The 15,589-nt window shown below is 44.2% G+C and overlaps 1 protein-coding gene across 2 annotated transcripts in view; it reads left to right on the top strand.

The window, feature by feature from the left end:
* Window positions 1–15,589, top strand: part of mgat3b (beta-1,4-mannosyl-glycoprotein 4-beta-N-acetylglucosaminyltransferase b) — a 51,598-nt gene that overhangs the window by 5,028 nt on the left and 30,981 nt on the right. The window contains exon 1 of one of the 2 annotated variants that reach the window (XM_071910629.2): window positions 13,694–13,767. The exons of the other annotated variant lie outside the window; for it this stretch is intronic. Coding sequence (XP_071766730.1) covers window positions 13,724–13,767 — 44 coding nt within the window. The 5' untranslated portion in view covers window positions 13,694–13,723. Of the gene's footprint in view, window positions 1–13,693; window positions 13,768–15,589 lie in introns of those variants that run through there. 2 annotated transcript variants of the gene reach the window in all.

Below are 15,589 nucleotides of genomic sequence, written 5' to 3'. Positions count from 1 at the left end.
AGAATGACTTACCATGTGTGCAACAGAATAAGCTTCAACTCTTAAAAAGAGTGGATGGGTCAAAGTTACAGCGGCCAGACTGTATTTCTAGAACTCCTGCGTCCCTGGAGTGATCATGTGCGATAGAGAAGTGCTGGGTAAAGAAGTAAAGCCCAAGCTGTAGTAAAACTGAGTGATGCTGGAGGCCATATTTGTCCCAGCCGCTAGTGTCACTCCCATGCTCGGGACAGGCTTAAGCATCAAGATGGTCTTTATTCCAGTCGGACAAAGGGATGTTTTCAGTGCCGGGATACAGAAGCCGAACCCTTGTGAGCGTCAAACTAATTACAGGCCTTAGTTCAGTGGCAGGAGGAAAAAGAGGGGAGACGACATGCAGCAAAGATTGGGAGACATTTTACAAACAAGTAATCCATCTTGAGTGTTTTTTACTTCAAACCTCTTTTTTATGAGTCTTGTTTTTCTGGTTTTTCCTCTCCATTACCTACCTTTTCTTTCCATTGATCATATCTCTTTTTACTCCGTTACTGCTTTGTGTGTAAGCTGCGCGGCGCAGGCCGGGTCGTCCCAGGCTCCGGGACGTCCCAGTAGTAACAGGCTGGCCCCACCAACAGGTTACGTACGGCCAAGTACAGCCTGCTGCTGCCGTTGGGGGAATTAAGCTGTGTTCCACCTCTGATCTGGCATCTGCACACACACACACACACACACACACACACACACACACATACACGCTCTGCTAGGCTCCTGGCTGCGCACACACTATTCCTGGAAAGAGAAGCAGACACACACACATTCTGTACTCACTCACACATAAAATCCTATCCACTTTGCTCCTGTCTCTCTCACACACACTTTGTCATTCAGTGTGTGTCATTTGTCTTGCTTATTTCAGTTTTCTTGTGAACTTTCCCATCCCCCTTCGCCTCTCTCTTTCACTTCCCCACCTACTATTTCTGTCTCTCTCTCTCTTTCCCTCTCTTTCTCTCTACATATCATGTATACGCACGTGTTAAATGCGCAACACATACCAGCATAACGATTCACCCCTCTGCCCACGCATGCTGCAGATCCGCTGCGTTGAGAAGACAGCAGAGAGGCGGACGGAGGAAAAACAAGGGAAGCAGAAAAGGGAGGGTTGGATTGGGGGGCGGGAGGGAGGGAGGGAGGGGGGGTCATTTGTGCATTTCCTCGACTGTTCCCCCTCCCCCGCGGGGTCGGCGTTCACAGCCCTCATTAGGCGGTCGGAGGGCGTTTGATGGCTCGATGCAGGAACAGTTCAAAGTTTCCCCGTCACTAACCTGTAGCCCGGCGAGCGGCGGAGATAAAAATACTGCCTCGGAGCGCGGGACATGAAAGGTAGCGCTCCGATGTTCTGCTTTGACTCTGAAAGCTCACATGCAACTGCACACTGTTCAGTTGTTGGTGTTTCAGGTGCACTGGAGTGGAACGTTGCATATGAGTGACACTCTGTACTGTCAAGGTGCCCCAGAGCAAGGCATTTACCGGCTGTGAGCATCTTGCCAAGTAATGTAACGTGTGTAAGTGTGTTTTTCCATGACGGTCATACGCTTTGTTCAGACTGCAGGCAAATCCCATGGAAGTGATCAGGTCGGATCTGTGTGTTCAGGCACCGTTAAGCTATCTGCATTGGTTGCTGTGGTAACGACGTAGGTGTGTGTACGTACAGTAACTGATGGCACATTTTTCAAATAGGACAAAGGTATCAAACGTGCACACTTGTGTAGGTGAGGAGTTGCATTGACTGTAATTGTGGTGCTAGTCCGTGAAGCGTTTGTAGGATGAGGGCCGGCTTATTTCATGATGTTACGTTTGATGACGAAGGCCTACAGTCATTTCTGTACATTGGCAACATTGTGGAGAGTAGATATTTTAATTATGTAGTTATTTAAAGGTGCGCTGACCACTAGATATCCTATACTGCATGAGCGGACGTCCATCATATCAATTGGTTATATATGAGCCGACTAGTTTTGAGTTGCGTTGAAGTCAGACAATAGACAAGATTAGTGTAAGGTAGCAGGTTATATTGCAGTTCTCAGTCTAGGCTGAAGTTTAGGCATGGCAGGTGAAATTAGCTAAAAATAGAAAGTAATTTTCAACAAAGCTGGTTAGTTTCATTTGTTGAGTGATAGTTTTGGATGATAATTAGGGATTGCGTCCAATGCATAGTGTTTGTCACGCAGTGTGTTTTATTGCAGTGTTTTAAGACTGAGCGCCAGCAGCTGGCCTATAAAGGTTACTATCAGAGGCAGTTCAGACACGAGGACCTAATAAAATCCCTACAGTCACTCAGTGGCTTCAGCAGATCTGCGGGCCAACATAAAAAAACGGTGGACTTTGGTTAATATCCTTGAGAAGCACCATGCTCTAACACCAGCCATCAATCATATACTGCGAGGGAATGGCCTTATCGCACATAAAGCACAGCCTTGCAACACCGTGCTAGTCCCACTCCAAAGACATGGCTCTCTAATCCAACACCCCCTCCCTAGTCTCTCACACACACACACACACACACACTCTCTCTCTCAGAGGCAGGGTCTTGTGGGGGCAGCCGTTGTGATGATGAAGTATGGATTTCTGCTATGGCAGGTCAAACTGAGTCTGGCTGGGCTTGATGTGGGGGCGGATGAAGAGCTCTCCATACACTGCTGCTGTTTGTGGAGGAGAGGAGGAACTGTCTAGAAACGTCTCGCCCGGTGGAACCAGCGCCGCTGTCTCCGACGCCTCTGCTCTCCCACCTCTCCTCCTCTTCTCGCCCTCCCTCGTTTCCCTCTGGTTCTCTATGGCGCTCTATCGCTCGCTCGCTCGCTCTCTCTCTGTCCTTCCTGCTCTCCCTTCCCGCTCGCTGTTGTGCTGGGTGCTCCCCTTTTCTAAATAAGGCTCTCTCTCTCTCTCTCTCTCTCTCTCTCTCTCTCTCTCTCTCTCTCTCATCTCTCTCTCTCTCTCTCTCTCTCTCTCTCTCTCTCTCTCTCTCTCTCTCTCTCTCTCTCTCTCTCTCTCTCTCTCTCTCTCTCTCTCTCTCTCCCCTCCCTCTCTCTCTGTAGTACTTTTGTCAGAGGGCCAGGCAGAATTTACCACCAGGCCAAAATAGAAGTCGTCTGTCCTTGAGGATCTCTCTCTCTCTCCCTCCCTCTCTCACTCTCTCTCTGCCTCTGCCCTCCTTTCTCTCTCGCCCACTCTTTTTTTTTTTTTTTTTCCCCCTCCTCCGCCACCTCAGTGTCAACTTACAGTCGTGTCCCGCCGTGCCCCCTCGCGAGACCCACCTAGCAGGGAGAGAAAATGGTCCTGACCTGTGCTCGACCCGGCATGTGTGTTTACGGAGGCTACAGTGCCGGAGCGTACCACTGCGGCGCAGCTGAAGGGGGGGGGGGGGGTTTGCTGTGAGGCAGGAAACGGTGAATCTAGTACAAGTCAGGCCGAGGTCAGAGATGCAAATTATTCTTAGTGATAGTTTCAGCCTTCATGGAGCACCAGATGGTTGGGGTTTTGCCACGTAGGACGATACAATGAGCGCCAGAAATGTGAAATGATTCGGAGGTTGATTTGGTGTGCTTCTCTGCAATGGAAACACTATCTGCACTGTCCTGATGCAGTAAATCTAATGCTTTAAGTAGGTTAGAACAAACAGAGAATTAGTGCAAATGCTATTTAAGCCAAGTCTGATGCAAGGCTGGTTTTGAGTGAATTCATAGTGAGAGCTAGAAAGGGGGAGGGAGTGGGAGAGAGGGCAATGTGACTTTGCAGAAGATACTGTTTACAACTGAGTAGGCGCATTTTTCATGAGCAACCGTTGTTGGATTGAAGGTCGTCCATGCAACACACACCCATCTGACACACTTGTGGTATGTGCCTGTCTGAAAGGCCTACAGTGTGTCTCAAAACGACACTGAAAAACCGCCTCGAAATAGCCGGCGGTGTCGCGCTGTTTCCCGGAACATGGTTCACACAAACGCACAGAAACCCTCACACCAATTTCCTGCAATATGTTTTTCAGCTGTCAGAGCCAACTAGGTGTTAAAGACAAACCAAAAAAACGGAGCAAAGCACTTTCTAGAAAGCGATGACGTAATCACAGAAGGCTTTGGTGCTGGGTGGAGGGGGGAGGGAGTCTGAGAGATTCCCCTCACATTACCATTTGACCACTATTATTTCTAATAACATGCAGTCAGGTCTCTGCTAGAGAGTGCAGAAAAGAGAGGGAGGGAGTGAGAGGGAGAATGAGGATGGATCAATGGAGGCCAAGGTAAAGGTAGAGAGAGGCAGGAAGGACGACTAGCCCGGACTTGTGATTCAATTCAAACGACAACAAAAGCCACCCGGCCATTAGCCGCGTTTTTACAATTCTGGCAGTGACGTGCAGCCGTCACACACTCTTCTTTTCGGCTGTTGAGAAATGCCTGCGTCAATGAGGAATCTGCTGCCGGCAGTGCGAGGGAGGGATGAATAGAGATGGATAGAGAAGAAGTGAATGGAGGAGGGAGAGAGAGAGAGTGAGGTGGCCAACTGTCTGTATGTAGTGGTGGTAAGCGATGGATGGATGGATGGATGGATGGATGGAGGGAGAGAGGGAATGAGAGCAGGGGAAAGAGGAAGAGGAAAGACATTTTCATTAGGATTATCCTGCAGCAGAGAATCTCATCTGGGGAAGTGGACCAGTGCTTACTGAACACACACACACACACACACACACACACACACACACACACACACACACACACACACACACACACACACACACACACACACACACACACACACACACACACAAACAACACACACACACACACACATAGCCTCTGGAGGCCGCAAAAGCTGGAAAGGCTCCGTTTCACCCCAGCTAGCCCAGGAAACCCACTTTTTTGGGCTGCTTGTTTCACTTTGGTCCCCTAAGCAAGGCTCTGGTGCTGGTTCGAATTTAATTCTGTGTGTGTGTGTGTGTGGTCCATCAGTCTGCTCTCCTTGTTGAATCTCAGTGGAGTTCCTCCCACTTGATTACACTGTTTGTTCACTGTGTGTCCCCAAACCCTCCCTCTACCCACCCCCACACACACATACAGACACACACACGCACACCCTGCAGGCTGCAGCCAAATCAGAGACCAGCCAGTAGTCTCTAGGGCCGGAGGAAAGCCTTGAAAACGGTGTGATGCTTTACATTGCACAGCTATAGGTACACAAAGACAAGGTTGAGCAGAGAAAACAGGAAAAACATGCCTGTGGAGTATGCATTCTTCGCACAGATTCACAACCAAAACACACACGTTCACTTTTTGCATTTTACCCTGTAGGCATTTAGCTAATGCTCTCATTCAGAGTACAGCTGGGCGACAAAATCAAATCTCACAATATTCTACACTAAATACCTCGATATCGATAATGTGACGATATTTTGTGGATGAGTATTCGTGCTTTCATAAGATATTTACACACAAGGAAATTTGGAAAATTAGTAATGATCAGCAGTAATCAGTAATGTGTAATAAGTGATGTAGATATGATGAGCAGGTAAAACCAATCACGGTTTATTTTACTCCAGAACAGGCTAATAAGTTCAGAAAATTTTATCACTTTACTGTAACGCAGCCTTTAAGACCAGGAAGAAGTGACATTTAAGTTATTTCACAATATTACGTTTACCAAAATCCCAGACGATATCTAGTCTCATATTGCAATATCGATATTATATACAATATATCGCCCAGCCCTAATTCAGAGTAGTGGGTGCAATAGTAGAATAAGCTTCAATTCCTTGATCGCCAACATTACAAGCCACCAATAGTAAAGAGTGCAACATACTGGGTTTTAGTGTTATTACAATAGAGAGTGTACAGTAGTGTTAAGTGGTGTGAGAGAGACATGAGGCACTTCAAAAGATGAACAGATGGGTGAACCAAATCTAAACATCTCTTTTGTGTTTTATACAATATGTCGACTTTCACATATTCAACTGGCTTCATTAAAAATGCAAAGGCATACAGAGAGAGAGACCGGTAGCTTTGTTAACAAATTAGCAGTAGTCCTGTGTGACATGCTATGCAGGGGTCGAATGTTGCTTGGCAGGCAGAGCGAGACGAGGATTTGCCTGCAGAGCGAACAAGTCGCACCTGAAACTTGCTAATCCACTGCTGCAGAAGCCTTGGTCCCTCACTATAGGAGAAGACTGAGAAGTGTGAAGCTCTCTGAAACTCTGAAAAGACCATTTGAGCCACAGTGCAGCTGCAGTTTCTAAAGTAGGTTGGCTATACATTTTTTATACATTATTAATACTCTCTGTATTATTATTTTAATTTGTAGTATTAATAAATGCTTAAATGTTTATCATTTGAATGTTTAATTATTTTGTTGAAATTACTAAAGTTAAAAACGACTTTAAACTAAAATACCGCTTTGTCTTCCATATGTTTAATTTTGAAAAATTGTATACTTTTGAAACATCTGGTATTAGACTTTGTTGGTTTATGCTAGAGAACATTATTGTACTACAGTATTCAATTTCAGTTTGCATTAGGGAACCTTGATGAACCACAGTATTGGACTGTTGAGAATGTTGGTCAACTACAGTATTGGACTCAGATTTCTGTGCTGTTTTTAACTGAGAACTGATCATTTACTGATCTATTTGATTGATTTTGTGTTGAGATAATGTCAGTTTAGCTAATTGTCAGCTAACCATCATGTCTTGGTGGAAGCAAATCTTATTTGTGCACTAGCTAACATATCTAGAAGCTAGCGTTAGCAGTCGCATGTAAACATTAGCATTAGCTGCTTGCTAACAATGCCAAAAACCTGCCATTTGTTTAGGTTGACTGAGCCGGTTCTTCTGAAGCTACTAAGGCTACAGACAAAGACTGTTTTCTGCGTCACAGTGAACCTGAATTTGGAAACCAATCATATCTTATCTAACTTATCAGACTATTCACTTTTACTTAGAATTATTACCTAGATTATTGAACTGACCGACACACCACAACAATCCTTTTCAGGTAGGCTATCTGTCTTTTTCTAGCCTGGTTGTTATATTTAGCCATTATTTCAGCATAGCCGATTTTCAAACTGACTTGGATATTGAAATGAAAACAGTTTGAAACGTGTTGAATCCCATCTAATGGTCTAGACTTTTTGCTCAAAACCACAAATGGATTTTGAGATTTTACTGTGTTTATTATTTCAGATTATCACCCGAACATTGTGATAACCTATTTAATTCTCATCCTCTGCTCCTATTCTTTGTAATCACCTGAGGCTTTGATTTGATCTAGTCTACAAGCCAAGAGTGGAGAGCTCACCAGAAGAGCTAGTGCAGTGGCTTCTCCTGCGGGCGGGTGTGTGTGTGTGTGTGTGTGTGTGTGTGTGTGTGTGTGTGTGTGTGTATGTGTGTGAGTGTGAGTGTGAGAGAGCGGGAGGGAGTGAGGGAGTGAATGAGTGGTGCATTTTAATGAAGATAGTGGGATGTGGGAATATTCATCATATCACACCTCGCTGTCTCCCCGTGGCATCTTCTTGTTGCCAACATAGCTGTGTATCATTAGTTCTGCTGTGTGTGTGTGTGTGTGTGTGTGTGTGTGTGCATGTGCGTGCATGCTACACTCTTGTCATGCTCCTTCATTAAATGAAATTGCACACTAATCTTGGTGTAGTATCGCTTGGTGATTTAACACACCGCCCTTTATCCATAAAATCACAGGTTTAATTCCTCTGACCTCTGGAGAAATGTTACATTCAGTGTCTCAAAAAAAAATTCCTGTATCACACTGTGGCAAATGGAGATTGAAATGCTCTAAAAACAGCACAGTGAGGCTTAGCATCAGGATTGGTAAACACACCAGTGGCATCTTAAATAAAAACGATCTTTGAAGTAATCCAACAATTAAATCTTAGAAAAATTAAATGTGAAAATCAAAGTGATACAATGCTTTTGAGATCAACATTACTCAATACTTGGATTTGGCTGGAAACACAGATTTTGTGCCTAAGAGACTTTAATAAGCGAGTCTCGGCATCGTCAGCAGGCGAATCCATCCATTCCTTTCCCATGTAACATAATATATTCCATTTGGTGGGTGCTTTTATCCAAAGTGCCTTACAGTACTGGGAGTGCAGTTTTTAGTATGGGTGGCCCCAGTGGTGATGAAACCTCTAACCCTGGCAGTGATGGTGCCATAAAATACACTCAGAGTAGGGGTTTCTGGCACAACTTCACCTACTTCCAAGGTGCATGGAGAAGGGAAAAAGGTCTAAAAAGGTCAAAACTGCAGCAACACTTGTAGTATATAGAACAACTTTATTGTTGGACCAATGCGTTTCGGCTTATGGCCTTCATCAGGGTCATCATGAAACACATTACAAACAACATAAAATACACTACCAGTCAAACGTTTGGACACACCTGATTGAATGTACTATGTGTTTCATTCTCTTAAAGCCATTTTGATCTAAAGGCTTATGCTTAAATGCTTGAAATTAGTTTCTTAGACAAATATAAATAGTGAAGTCGATGCCTATGTATGAATTTCTTTTCAAAGCCTTTGCCTTTCCATCAAGGCAAAGGGCGGCTACTTTAAAGAATCTAAAATATAAGATAGTTTTGATTTGTTTAACACTTTTTTGCATAAAAGTAAAAATTCCATTTGTGTTATTTCATAGTTTTGATGTTTTTACTATTATTCTAAAATGTGAAAAATAGTAAAAAAGTTCTTCTTAAGCCGTGCAGGAAGAGAAAAGTAAGAAAACCCAAAGTCAGATTCAGGAAAGGTGTAGACACCCAATTCCATTTTTTACGCACAAAAATCCTCCGATGAATCGCACTTCACCTTAAATTGGAAGCGCCTGCCCGACAATTTGCAATTAGCCCAAGTAAACGCTCCAGTAAGCCCACAGCAGCTTCCTTACCTGCCTCACAGCCAAAAACTGAACACAGAGGGTTTCTGTTTCTGAATTTACACCTCACTGACCGCTCATTGTTCTGGAAAAGGTTGGGTAACCAGACACCGTTCCCCTTAAGCGGTCTCTCTCTTTTTCATAGACCCCATCTCCCCTCCAGGTCTCTTTCCTGGAAAACAATGGAGACCTGAATAGGTGTGAACCGGGCTAGGGCTAGTATCTGGCACGCTGCCGACGTGGACGGATTGTGAGAGAAGGTCAGGTGAGAGATCGGGTGAGACGATGGTTTGTGAGAGAAGGTCAGGCGACAGATCGGATGTGTTTGGGACATGTTGGTGACGATGGCATCTGGGTCACACACACACACACGCTAAAAACATGAAGCGTCTCACGTTTTGTCATTTTATGAGGTAAGAGGGGAGACTCACAAAACTCGCATACATTGTCCGACGCCGATCTCAAGCCGTTTGATCTTAGATTACGACTTGGACAATGCGTACACGTCGTTTCTTATACATGCTTGAACAAAAACATAGTCGCAGGCGAGTATCGAGTGTCCATACCCTTCCATCACTGAAGTATTTAGGGCACAGACAAAAAAAAAAAAAAGCAGGCTATATATTTCACGTCGAATACGTAATTTGACTCTCTTGTTGTTTATGAACTTTAGGTAATGTCTGTATCATATTAGATCATGTAACACAATGCTCGTGGCAAATATTTCATCATGTTGGCGCAGTCACAACTGTGTTACTGTGACTGCAGGTGTTTTCATGGCTTTATTATTTATGAATAGTTTATTTAGATGGAAATTTGATGCCAGCTCTTACACAATGACTGTTCCTGCTCATCTGCTTTGCTAACCAAATAGATAAGCTTCTGAGGGTTGAATCATCTTTTGTTTTGGAAGTAGTGACTGATGAGTTTCAGGTAGTGATCTCTTTCCAGAATGGATATATTGAGTTTTCGAGTGTGACCCGTATATTCTGTATTCTATCAGATTTATCAATGTTGCCTATAAGCTTTTCCCTCTTACTAGTTTTATATGTGTGACATGCCGGGCAGTTTTCACAGCGGCTCTACTTCTCTACTGTAACATTACGCTCAGAGAAAATAATGTGTGTGTGTATATCATGTTGGCACAGTATCATTACAGCCATGACTAGACGTGTTTTCATGTCTACACTGGTTTTTTAATATATGAAAAGGGGTATTATATATTATCATATCCATCATTGATGAGCATAAAGGGCCATTCGGTTCCCCTGTGCCAGTTTTACATGTGACATGATGAACCATTTTCATAACGTGTGTCGTGGTACAGTGGCCTTACATGATAAAAGCATATTATCATAATTCACAGGCTGACATGCGATCCCGTAGACGCATTTGCTCATGATGGTATTACATCAACGTAATGACAATTCAGAGACGGCTTTATCGTGGATTACGTGTGTGTCTGTGTGAGGGAGTTGTGCAAAGACACACATGCACGCGCACACACACACACACACGCACGCACGCACACACCCGCCCCATCAGGAGCTGTGATACAGCGCTATTCTAGAGACAGGAGGTGGTACAGCGTTGAATGGGCTCCATTGTGTTCTACCAGCCGTATCTTGGAGACAGACTGGCGAGCCAACGTGAACAAACACACACACATGCACACACACACACTTACAATACTCAGTAGCCAGGCCTATGTTTGACCCCATCATGCACTCTCTCTCTCTCTCTCTCACACACACACAATATTCTGTGCCCAGGCCCACGCTCGACCCCACAGTTCTCGCTCACACACACACACACACACACACACACACACACACACACAATGAGAGGTACTGTATTAGAATGAACCAGTCTTTCCTGATAAGCAAGACACAGTAAGGTTCATCCCTCAAAACTGGTTTTACCACATTAGCTTCTGCTCTGTTAACCAAGTTTAATATTTATACACTATTGCTGCACTGAGGTCTCGGCATGTTTCTAAACACACCTTGGACCCAAACCCAGTCATTATGTGTGGCGTTCAATCATGAAATTATTAAAAAACCCATGTTTGTGAAAGACAAAGGTAACAGAGAAACATTATTTCTATTGCTGCAATCCTGTGGGAAAGCTGTTATGTAAACATTATTTTTCAATGAGTGACGGTTGCCAAGTCTTTAAAAATCCTCACATTTGATTAAAGATTTTTTGGGGCTTTTTGCCTTTTTTTTTTTATTGTGATAGTTTCATATTAGAGGTAGACAGGAAAGATTAGGAGAGAGAGGGGGATGGCATGCGACGAATGTCCTGGGGCGGATTTGAACCCGGGACATCATGCGTTTACATGATACACACCTCGGCCCAATGAGCCACCAGGATCATTTTTTATATTTACATTGTGGGAACATTACAAGCAGCTGATAGTAAGTAAGATAGTAAGAGTTACAGTCGTCTGACAATATCCCTGTCGCCCTAAAACTGTTCAGCCGTGACGAGCGAGTCCGGCTTTCGTAAACATTTGGCGACGCCGTGCCTGTACTTTTGCTGCATGTTGTTGTTATTTATCACCCAACTTGTAGTTATTGATGTTCAGCCTTGTTTTTATCTGGTCGGGTTTATTAGGCCTGCGTCGGCGCAGTGATCGAGCTGCAGTCGAGAGTTTCCTGGATGCACGCTGAGACAAAGCTCGTCTTTGTGCCAGTTTAAGTCAATGGAACAAAGCTGATCTTAGTTGTGAGACTTAGAAGAAGTGTAGACTTAGATGTGCAGTTCCAAGATTGCGGGGAGGAGACGGACATACAGAGGAGCTTTCAGAGCGGCACTGTTAGCAGCAGCAGCGAAAGAGGAAGTTGAGATGCAATAAAACTGATAGTGAGCGCAGGTACACACACACTGATAGTGAGCACACACACACACACACACGCTTTTAAAACACACTCTTGGATCTCTCCGACTCTCTCTCACACTTCATACATGCTTTTGGATCTCTTTCCCCCCCCCACACACACACACACACACATATGCTCTGACGCCTCTTTAAAGTGTCTCACATCAAAACACAAGCGTTCTCTCTGGTTTCTCTCTGTTCTTTCACACATGCAATCAGTGGTTAAATCGCTGATACCGAAATACTGAAACACCTGAACTGAAAACAACCGAAAACCTAAATATACTCAGGGGAAATAAAACCATGCAGTAGAGTAGAAGTAGAGGTACACATGCTGTTTATAGCTGCTGTAGAAACACCACCAGCCTCCATGCAAACGCATTGGTAGACAGTTTGTGTACATATTATGAGTGCTTGCATACTTTTACGCAAATTCATGACGCACACGGTCATCCCACGCGCACTTCGCACGCAAAATGCCGGGGTGAGCACGCTCTGGTGTGACATTCATGCTAAACACAACAAACGCGCGCGCACACACAATCCCTTCGCTGAGTCATATGAGAGGCTGATCTCAACTGCAACTTCTTCTCCCTCCATCACAGCATCACATCGTGTTTTCTTGTCACACTCGCGCTTGCCTGACACGCACACACACACACACACACACACACACCGACCGCCTCGCACCTGCGCTTTCTCACTTTTTCTTGTTTTTTAACCTTCATTTTATCCACTGAAGTTTTGCTGAGCTTGCACACTCTTTCACAGCACCAACACCCTGCTTCACATTCAAGCTGCACTAAAAATCTTGCTTATAGGCAAGATTACGTATGTAAAAATACAACCGGCTTACTGGCCTAAATCACAAATTGCTGCAATAGAGGGGCTGCAATAGAGAACAGCGTCCCCCCCCCCCCCCCCCCCCAGTAGAGACACTGTAGATTCACTCTGTGTCCAAATGAAATTCTGGGGTTGGGTACAGTGGAGGGAAAACTACTTCGCACACGAGATTATGACTCGAAACTTCAGAGCAGAATCAAAAATGGTAGTAAGCAGCGCTCCATCCACAGAAAGCTGGACTTGCCAACATTAGATCTTTTGTCGTTTTGGTTTTTGGAATGTTGCAGAATACCATTTAAAGGATACGGCTGTCTTATCATCAAATCCTATGAAAATAACAAAATCAACAATACGTTTGCTCTACTCCCGTTACTTTCTGACTTCCCACGTTCCCTTTTTAGCCTTCAAACCGGAAGTCACTGGCTCCAATTGTAAGCTAAAAACCTTGAAATACAGCTCACAAAGACGTAGTTTCAATTTTAAAAATCGCTAACTGTTACCATGAAAAGTCAGGCTGTTGTAGTTATTACCAAATCAAATTCAAATGGGAACAAATTCTTCATTACGCCGGGGAGTATTTTCGGTGCTACGGAACTACTTTCCTGAGATCGCAAAGTGTTTACAGCCGGCTTATTAAGTTGTTTGAGGAAAAAGTCGGCCGGCCCGGTGCATCGCGATGATGAAATATGTTGCCCAGAGCAACGGCAAGGCTCTTTGATGTGTTTTTAATCGTTTTTTTTAATACAATGGAGTTCTATGGCTGCTGGGACATGAGGCTGCATTGGGCACCGGCTACATGGACGAGACTTGTCAGCAAAACAAATTCATTGCTGATTTTGTTATTTCCATAGGATTTGTTGACGGTAAGAAATGCATTAAAAAACACCAGCCTTATCCTTTTAAGACTTGAACCCGCTCCCAAAATGTGATTTGAATCCAGTTCCACACATTCACACCATGCACAGTGCGGCCACAGTCTGCTGCTGCTGGCCTCTTGACAGCAGTTACTGAGGGAGAGGAGAGTGTCACTTCATTTATTTTCCCCACCCAGATTGTCCTGGAAGCTGTGCGGTTTCAACTGGTGACCTCATCACAATGCTGCGTGTCTCACCTGTAGCCTACTGTCGCCTTATTCTGAGGTTTGTTCACACATACACACACACACACAGTCTCACACACACACAGTTTCTCAGCTCCTCCCTTGTTCCCTCCCTTATTCACCCAATTCAGTTCGTTATGTCACCCCCCCCCCACCTCTCGCTACCTATTTTTGTCTCCTCCTCCCTCTCCTCCTCCTCCTTCTCCTCCTTATCCCTCCATCAGAATGGCTCCAGCATAATGCCATGCTGCCTTCTCAGCGTGTCTCCTGCCATTACTGCCAGTCTAGCTTCTCAGCGTTCTGCACAGTGTTGGCTTTTGAAAGTACGTTCTCCACCATACTGCCCTCTTTCTTTTTTTTTTTTATTATCTGAACTCCCGAGTGGATTTTGAATGAATTATCGGTATAGTCGCAACGTGTTATGTTGCAAGAAAAAGGTTGCATCAGGCCTTTACGTGAAGCTGAAATCGGATTTTTAAAATATCTTTTCAAGTCAGTAATAAACATGTAAATTAAAAAGGTTATATTACTTTTATTGCCTGTCATGTGAAAAGTTAAACAGTCAATATTTCATGTTATCTGAAAAGTTAAACAGTATCTCAAGTAGTAGATGAAACCATATAATTCCAAGGTTATTGCGGTCTTTCGGAATTGTTGACCCATCTCATGAGAGAATTAATCATTAATAGTATTTATTTAGCAAAACAAAGCTTGGTGTGAGTCAGGAAGTGTGTGTGTGTATGTGTGTGTGTTTTTCTGTGTGTGTGTTCATGTTGATGTGTGTGTGTGTGTGTGTGTGTGCGCTAGTGCGTGCCCATAATTTGCTCTCAAAGACCCATTGACGAGGCGTGAAGTTGAGAGAAGAGCCCCCCGACTGTTATGCGCCCCACACTGTTTTGGGGACATAATGTAGCGTTTTATCAGGAAGAGAGAGGCTGTTTGTGCGCATAAATGATGCAATTTATCTATTTCAGCATGCAGCTGGGTTTGTGTTGAAATTGTACCGCATTGTTACCGCCGGGACCGTTTTGCCATTGTCAGCTCGATTCCGTTTTTTTGTTTGGTTCAAGACTTTATTGTCACAAAGTGGGTGAACTTGTTCTGCGGCGAGTCGTGAAGTACAAAAGGCGCTTGCGTAACAAAATATGCACAAACGAGACGCATTAAAATGAACAATGGCCGCGCCGCCCCAGTCAGAACAAGAGTCGCTCTGCGTTTCTGTTGCAGGCTGAAACCTCATCGCTTCAGGAATGACCTCGCTTCACCCCACTGAATCATATCCCTTCTCCCACATTGTCCTCCTCTGCTCGCTCTAATTGCTCTCATTTAAAAAAAAAAAATTTAAAAAAAGAAGAAATGTACCTTCTACCTCTTTTCTCAGTTCTCATTATTTCTTTTCCTGGCCCTTTTCTCTCTCACATGATCATTCACGGGTCACAGGAGGACTGTTTTCCATCTGTTGTCAGGTTGCTGTGGCTCTGGCACTTGCACTTCTTACTATTAGTCGCTTGCAATAATGGTGATCAAGGAAAAATTGCAGCTTAAATAATGGTGATCAAGGAATTTAAGCTGATTCTACTGTCGAAGTCAGCAAATTCACTCTGGATGACAGCGTCAGCTAAATGCCAAAAATGTAAATGATGGGAAGAGCAGAAAATTGAATGACCAGGGAAGTTTGTGTGTGTGTGTGTGTGTGTGTGCGCATTACTGTTACAGTTTAGCAGCAAGTTTGTTTATATAATGTCAGCAAGGAGAATGGCAGTGGTTTAGAGTGCAATTCCTCAGGGCTTTTGACAGTATAAGAGTTCCTGGAGGCGTGGCTTTCTGATTGTAGCTTAGTTGCTGCAAACACTCACTCTTCA

The sequence above is a fragment of the Centroberyx gerrardi genome, chromosome 3 (genome assembly GCF_048128805.1).
Source record: "Centroberyx gerrardi isolate f3 chromosome 3, fCenGer3.hap1.cur.20231027, whole genome shotgun sequence".
NCBI lineage: Eukaryota > Metazoa > Chordata > Actinopteri > Beryciformes > Berycidae > Centroberyx > Centroberyx gerrardi.
This window is presented reverse-complemented; position numbering and strand designations above follow the sequence as displayed.